This window comes from Typha latifolia, chromosome 7 (assembly GCF_019914945.1).
Source record: "Typha latifolia isolate L0001 chromosome 7, TyphaL0001v2, whole genome shotgun sequence".
NCBI classification, from domain to species: Eukaryota; Viridiplantae; Streptophyta; class Magnoliopsida; order Poales; family Typhaceae; genus Typha; species Typha latifolia.
In genome coordinates, this window is record NC_133092.1 from 458,382 (window position 1) to 466,432 (window position 8,051).

Consider the following 8,051-nt stretch of genomic DNA (forward strand, 5'->3'; position numbering starts at 1 on the left):
CTATTAATTGTTTTTTGTTCCAAAAATACTGAGCCTGGCCCTCAGAGTTGGGGGCCAAATCATTCGACAATGTTACTAGAAAGTTCCGAAACAATAGTCAAGGGTTACTTGGTGGACTTGCATAAGAAACCTCATCAATTATTTCAATGAGCATGATGGTGAAATGAAATAAAGCTATATATGAGGACATCGTCGGTGGAGCATTATTAGCGTAGAATAATGTTTAAATAGATAAGAGCTAGGGGCGGTGCCATTCGTCCTGACCCATTGGCTCGAGTGGCAACCGATTAGCACTAATCTTTACTTTAATATAAGATGTTATAGAGAGTTTGACTTATTTCCGATCACCAAATAGTAGAAAGAGTGAAGCATAAATTCTATTGTCTTATTTTTTTTAAAACTTTTTGGTTTCTCCCTCCTGTCACTATCTCAATCAGACCGACCTTTTAGTTGTCGAGGTAGTTGAACCGGGCAAAATATCCTACCTAACTGCTGGTTAAATAATTTACGAATAAGATGTTATAATTATACTATACGAAGCTTAGATAAATAGAGATTAAAAAAGGGTTACATAGCATCTACATAATTAAAATTTATTTCCAATATTTGCAAGACATTTGCACGCATGATTAGACAACCCACGATATTTTATAAGGGATGGATACTTCTGACATGAGGTTTGTTAGTTCTTTTTTAACTGATAGGTTCCATTGAATTAGGCTCCCAGAAATGTGACGCGTCACTCCCCTCTTGTCTACCTATATTCGTGGAGTCGTGGAGTGGTTTGAGTGCTGAGATAGTTAAAAAATAAATGGAATAGAAAGATCAAAGATCGCACACAAGTCGGAATCGATGGGAATCCACTCGCGCGGGGAGTGGATCATATGCAGTAATTTTACGCATCACAGCGCGGCAGCTTTAGACTCAGTTGGCCACGAAATTGTCGTAAATTCCTCCGTATGTAGTTTTTTATTATTATATAAATTTAATAATTTGGTGACTCGACTCAATGACTCGATTGGATTGATAGCTCGACAATGTGGTTCACTTCAAGGAGTAGCTTGATAGCGCGACAACTTAAAATAGATCTCAGTATGTTTAATTATTCCGCGATGCACGTAACTTGAAGTTTAGATTAGACAATTTTACTATGTTAGCTAAAGTTTGGTAAAAACTAAGTGCTTCTGTATTTATAGAGAGTTGGCTCTTTGTCTAATCTGTATCTAGACTTCGAGCTCGTGAATGATAAATATAAAAACTATAGTAAATTATGCACTCAATGCTGCAGACAATCTTTTGGCAGAGTCATGCATGGCATGCACCTTTGAGGCATCTCGGTTTACTGACATCACCGAATTATAATAGCTAGAGCTCCACTAAGCTGACAGAGAATTCTAACATGACCGAGAAGGCTTGATGGGCCAAAGCTCCTGCCGTGCTATTTATGTGGGTGCTGCCGATTATGACCAAGTATGAACTTCATTTCTAAGGTCGTAGTTCTTAATTCTGCACGAGTAATTATAATCTTTGTTATTCAGTTAATACTATGTATCTCTTTTAGCTAAGTGTGGAGTTTATTTTTCAGAGCGGTGGGCGTATCTCTCATTTATCTACTTGATTTGTAATGACATGATTAGTATATGAACTTTCACTGAAAAAATATATAAGGGAAATCCATCAGGCCATCACTTGGATCCATGGGCCATGAATAAAAACTTTTAATATTCACAATTCAATAGGCGGCCTCGATTTAGGCTCAATTTAAAACCAATTGGGCCACGTTATAGGGCCAAATGAAGGTCAGCCCAAAGCTAATGATGCTATGGGGGCTAAAACACTTAGCCCGGTCCAAAGTTTTAACATCATTCCCTTTACACCGTTTTTTTTTTAATTTTTTCCCGACTATCTTCACTTCTCTTCTCGCCCATGGCGGAGAGTCGAGGAAAGGAAATCGAGGAGCTCGTAAGTCTATAGAGAGAGAAAAGGCGGAGATATTGTAAGCTTCGTGATGGATCTTTCACCTACTACGGTTGTCATTGTGGCTGTTCTCGTGATTTCTTCGCTTCCGATCGCTGCGATTGCGAGAGGCGGCGAAGCGATCTCGGATCCATCAAGTTATCGCTCTAGTTCTGGTATAACTCCTGATCTAGATATGCATTTTTGCGTTATTTTGAAGTTATTGAATACAGCAATGAGATCTATAACTTCGACTCCGATGCTTTGGAGTTCTATTTTATGGAGTCTGACGCCCAGAAAAGAAAAAAATCTTTCCTGTAGATGGGAGATTTTGTTTTCTTTTTTGGTCGTTCTTAGTTGGTGTAATTTGATGTGGACCAACAAAGAAAGTTTTCGTGATAGAAGTAGCATTACGTTCGTCTAGTTAGATCTCTCCATATGATTCGATCTGCTCCTGGTATCAACACGTGCTACTTCAAAGCATAGGTTCGTTTGTTCTCATATCCATCCGCTTAATTGCTTTTGCCATCTTGGTTCAGGAGATCGTCTCGGCCAAAGAAGTGGGTTATATACACGTCGCTTGTTTGAGGAAAAGGAACCTCAGATTACGTATGTATTTTTCTTTCTTATCTATATGGCAAAATTCTTTTAGAGAGACTCATGCTTTGGTTGTTCAATCCATCGCAGGGAGGCCATGACCCATGGGTATATGAGTAACTCTGAACTAGAGACGGCTGTCCAGGAGTTTGGGAAGAGATGTGCTAATATCTCTAGGATATACAGGTAAATTCGGTGAGAAACTTTGACCCTGCAGAAATCTTTTTCCTTGGAACATAGGAAATAGGAAATGATTCTAGGAAATACATCAAACAGCTAAAATCAAAGCATGAGCCCTTTGATGTGATTTATAATGTCAAAAAGGGCATAGAAAAACCTTCTTATGCATCAAACTGTCCCAAGAAAAGAGTCTTAATAGAAAAATATAGTGCAATGATATCAACATGTCTTGATTCCGAGATAATAAAGCCCTAAAACCTAGGGTTCTCTATTCACAAGACTTAGAAATTGATCATGTTCAGAGGCTCAAATTCAAATTTACATGACGCTATGACAGTTATGCAATAACGATTAAACTTCAGTACTTCACTCCAAAGTGAAGTCTTGAATTTACATAAAAAATGTGTTGTTAATTTGTAATTGCTTGATGTAGGTTTATGTATGTCCATACCTATATAAAATTGTACATTGTGTCCTTCCAAAAGATTTAGTGACATGGATTTGGATCAGTACTTTACGTGATTATGGGTGTTGTTTTCTCATCTAACTAGCATTCCATTTTTATCAAAATATATTTACCTATTTTTTGTTCTCTCTTTGAGGGATTACTGAAAACTACATCAGCATTGGAAAGAGCGTGAATGGGTTTCCATTGGTATGTCTCTTTTACGCCAAATCTAAATGAATTACTTATGCTCAAATAGAACAACATGCATTAGACTTTATGCTTATTTACCTCCCTTCGGAATTTTCTTGCAGTGGGTAATTGAAATTTCTGACAAGCCCAGGCAAAGAGAAGCTGAACCAGCATTTAAAGTAATTATCCAGTCCTACTTGATCTTCCAGTTAAGATCAATATCTTGGATCAATTCTCTCGTTTTATGTAAAAGTTCTATAGGCTTCAGCAGTTATGTACCGGTTCATTAATCTGAATATGGAACTTAACTGACATGTTTAAGGCAAGACATTACTCTATATTTCCATTTGGGACCTCACATAGTGGAGCATACTGATACAAGATATTTTATATCCTCTATCCTCATATACTGCAAGATAAAAGATATTTTATATCCTCTATTCTTGTATAACTCAAGATAAACTGAACTTCGACTTTTGTAGTTCATCGGGAATGTCCACGGTGATGAACCTGTTGGGCGAGAGCTGCTTATACTTCTTGCAAATTGGCTATGCAACAACTATATGAAGGATTCCTTGGTAAGCACTAATAAAACCCACAATCTTCTCCATTATGTTGCTTATCAGGCTTTCTTTTGGAGGTAAAAATTAATCCTCTTATTACCATATTTTACGATATTATTTCTTTCCATTAGATTTCGTTACTACATAGATGACGGGAATATCTCTCTATTGTTGGTCCTCGTCAATGGGGGCATGAGTAGTTTGTAATTAAATATTGATACTCATTGCAATTCATGTTAATGTATGTTGATCTCTTTTTACAGGTGTTGTTCAGTTGGGTTATTTTAATTTTACTTTTTGGTGATTTTGTGTTTATCTGCTCATCTACAATTTTGATTTTTGTGTGTGTGTGTGTTGGTTGTCATTGTGTCAAGCCTAAGTGATATGTTTGACAGCAGCCATCATCTTACAGGACAATGTTGTAACACTTGAAATTATCATCTTATACTTTTGCAAAATCTTGTGATTAAATTTCCTTTTAGTAGGTCTAAATCCTATGCTTTTGTTTATAGGCAACGATGATTGTAAAATATGTTCACCTTCATATTCTTCCAGCAATGAATCCTGATGGATTTGCTCTTAGGAGACGTGGTAATGCAAATAAGGTGGACCTGAATCGAGATTTTCCTGACCAAGTGAGGACCTAGTTGCTCGATGTTATAGTTTGTTAAAGGACTACTTCTCATATACAACACATACATCTTTGAGGGTTAACATAAAGATCAATCATAATTTTCATTTTTTTACTTCATGTTCCATATTACATGCCATTATTTGACATACTGGAGATTTTGTAGTTTTATCCTATGAATGATGTGGTGAGCTTGAGACAACCTGAAACTAGAGCTGTTATGAATTGGGTGAAACAACAACACTTCACAGCTTCTGCAAGTCTACATGGGGTAATTGTCTCTAGAAAGTTTCTCATGCATAAAAATCCCAAGAAATCATGTCCTTTCTCTTCAACAACAACAGCAGCATGCCCTCTCTGTTAGTCATTCCTTTTCTGCTGTACTATTATGAAACCAATTATCTTGCCTAACTGTCCATTTTTTCCCTTTCTTTTATGAATTTTGGTAGGGTGCACTTGTTGCAAATTATCCATGGGATGGTTCTGAAGATACAAGGTATCTGTATCTCCTCATGGTCGTTAAGAGTATTGTGCATTATGTACTACAACTTGATTGTGACATTTGTCTACTAGATTGATGTTGGTAAAGTTACTGCATGATTCTTTCAAACTTTCAAAGTTCTATGCTTTCTAATTTTTTGATTTCATGTTTGATTTCAGGAAACAATACTATGCATGCCCTGATGACAGCACATTCCGTTACATGGCATCTATATATAGTCGCTCACATTATAACATGTCTTTGAGCAAGGAATTTGAAGGAGGAATTACCAATGGGGCATTTTGGTATGGTAAACGAATCTCCATCCAAATATTGTTCTGTATTCTAACATAGTATGTCATGCGGTTCCTATAAGTATTTAGAACAACAAAAAGTTTATGGAGATGGCCTTTTCCTTTTTCTGTAGATTCTCAAATTCAGAGGTCTTAACTGAGGAAAGTGGGATTATTTCAGGTACCCTATTTATGGAGGTATGCAAGATTGGAACTATATACATGGCGGTTGTTTTGAGTTAACGTTGGAAATCAGTGATACGAAATGGCCAAAAGCAAATGAGGTGTCCATTTGCAAAATCTCTTGTTATTATATTTTTTAACTTTTTGCGTGTTTTTTCTAGTAATGCTCCTTGGTAAATATATATAAATCAAGTTACTACAATCTGCTTTTCTTTACCAAATTTGATGCTCTTAATGCAACTTTGGCACACTATGAATTCCTTTTCAGCCATTTATCATGTCTTCTAACGGCCTGATTGCTCTGGATGCTTTTGTGAACTCTTCTTCATAGTTTTCCTTCTTAAGTCATTCTCTAAAATTATTTGCTAACATTTACAGCTACAGACTGAAAACTGCTCAAGATTCTTTGGTAGTTTACTTAATCCCATGATGTAACCTTGTCATCAAGAAAGGGATTTTTCAAGGCTTTCTTGTCACTGTTATCAATTTGATTTTCTGAATGTAATTATTAGAATCTACCTGAATGTACATTCTTATATGTTCTATGAATTCCAAATGAAGTATTTCTTTCCTGTTGTTTTTGTTTGTCCAGTTGCCTATCATTTGGGAGTACAACAGAATGAGTATGTTAAATCTTGTTGCAAGTCTCATCAAGGTAAAGTAGTTCTGCAATCTTTACTATCACATAGACGAGCAATATATATATATGCACAAGGGCGGAGCCAGAAATTTTGATTAGGCCAATATCTCTAATAATATATAATTACTTATAAAAATATTATCTGTTACAATAATCTAATTAAAATATTTTTAGGTATAAAATAAGAGAAAGTATTTAAAGTTTCTCAATTGATCAGATTTGAATTTCCTATTACATAGTATAGTTTTTAATAATGATGAGCATATGGAAGTATTTTAGGGGTTGGGGGGCGATTGATGCTATCAATAGAAAGTTTTTTCAAAAATAAACTAAATTCTGTATGGTTTGAAGCTGTTACAATGCTGTTATACTAAATGAATGATAGTTATTTTTAAGTGTTCTGTATATTTTGTGAGGGGCAAGTTGGGATGCTAAATACTATTTCACCAATAACTGCCTATGGATGAATTGAGGTCTAAACTTGTAAATTGTGAAAGCAGAAATATTTGGATTTGATTGCAGATGTAGGAGAACTTCCTAAACTTGGTTCAGTTGTTTACAAAACCTTATTTGATTTATTTACATTTTTTTATATGTCCCTGTGCCTTTTTTGTGGAATCCAGTTGTGATAATTATTGAGTGAATACTGTATCATCAGACAGGCGTTCATGGAAGGATATTTGCAGCAGACACTGGGCATCCTTTGCCTGCCTCAGTAAGGATCAAGGGAATCAACTACGGAGTACGTTCCTTCCTACCAAAAGTATAATTATGTGGATCTTCATATTCTTTGAACTTTTGATTATTTGGATGATGCTTATTTTCATTTTTCTGTTTCCCTGCTTACAGGTGAACGCTAGCAAGTTCTTCGGGGACTATCACCGCGTGCTTGCTCCTGGAGGAAGCTATGAAGGTATAGCGAATTTAATTGCTTGCTCAAAATTTAGTAAAAAAATTGTTGAAATTAAGTATTGAAGGAAGATGATACCTAGAACAGCACCAATCTAAACATATCCTTGTTATCTTTTGTGAAAAGCAGTTGATCTTGGTTGTTCATAGTTATCTGCAGTCTATATGCTTGTTGTTTTTCTGAAACAAAGAGAACTTCCCTTGTAGTCATCGCATCTGTATCTGGTTTCCATACGAAGACTACAAGAATACTGTTGGAGGAGGAGGCTGTGAACTTGGATTTCATTCTAAATCGGGAAGAAGGAGCTATCAAGCATCAATCTTTTACAAGCGACTGTGAATGCAATTGTGAAAGCAAGGACAAGCTTGAGCTGGTTGCATTTCTTAGAGGATATCACCTGGAGTTGTATCTTTTAGTTTCTGTTATCCTCCTGTTTCTTTGTTTTGTGTTAAGGACGAGAAAAATGTTTAGGCACCTAAGCCATAGGCATTTTTCTGGGACAAGACGGCCCAATGTTGTATAACATAACGACATTTAGCTTAGGTAAATTACTTAACGTTTCCCAAGCGGAAACATGTCTTATCTTTCTTGAAAAAGATAAGGAACTTTACCAATAAATGACAATTTAATTTTTTTTCCCTTCTGAGATGTTTAAATAATTTGGCTAGTTTCTTTAAAGAAGTAATAATGAGCTCTTAATCATCTACTTTACTCTCTTTCACGACATAAATTGTTGGGTTGTTCATCAGCCTAGTTCATACCGAGTTGCAGGGAATACGAGGTTTAGATTTTGTTGTGTCTAAAGGAAAGGCAAGTATGGATTTATATTATTCTTAAGGCAGGAAATGAGTGTTACAAAAAGGCTGTGTCGCCTATGGGGCCATAATACTTAATAATGTTGATGTATATAATTGCGAGATGTATATTAAATAAACTATCAAGTTTGTAAAGTATTTATAAGCAATACCATTGATGCTCTT

At 35.7% G+C, this 8,051-nt stretch overlaps 1 protein-coding gene across 2 annotated transcripts; it reads left to right on the forward strand.

The window, feature by feature from the left end:
• The first annotated feature begins 1,884 nt into the window (after window positions 1-1,884).
• On the forward strand, window positions 1,885-7,710 carry LOC140792911 (carboxypeptidase SOL1). 2 transcript variants are annotated; one of them, XM_073144141.1, is made up of 15 exons: window positions 1,885-2,132; window positions 2,496-2,565; window positions 2,644-2,739; window positions 3,358-3,388; window positions 3,493-3,549; window positions 3,853-3,948; window positions 4,446-4,568; window positions 4,731-4,835; window positions 5,014-5,060; window positions 5,225-5,350; window positions 5,520-5,622; window positions 6,114-6,176; window positions 6,820-6,924; window positions 7,011-7,074; window positions 7,278-7,710. In XM_073144141.1, the coding sequence occupies exons 1-15, from the start codon at window positions 2,009-2,011 to the stop codon at window positions 7,592-7,594; spliced, it is 1,527 nt and encodes a 508-aa protein (XP_073000242.1). In that variant the 5' UTR covers window positions 1,885-2,008; the 3' UTR covers window positions 7,595-7,710. The 2 variants fall into 2 exon arrangements, with proteins under 2 accessions (XP_073000242.1, XP_073000243.1); XM_073144142.1 differs by having other exon boundaries at window positions 6,820-6,903.
• The last annotated feature ends 341 nt before the right edge of the window (window positions 7,711-8,051 follow it).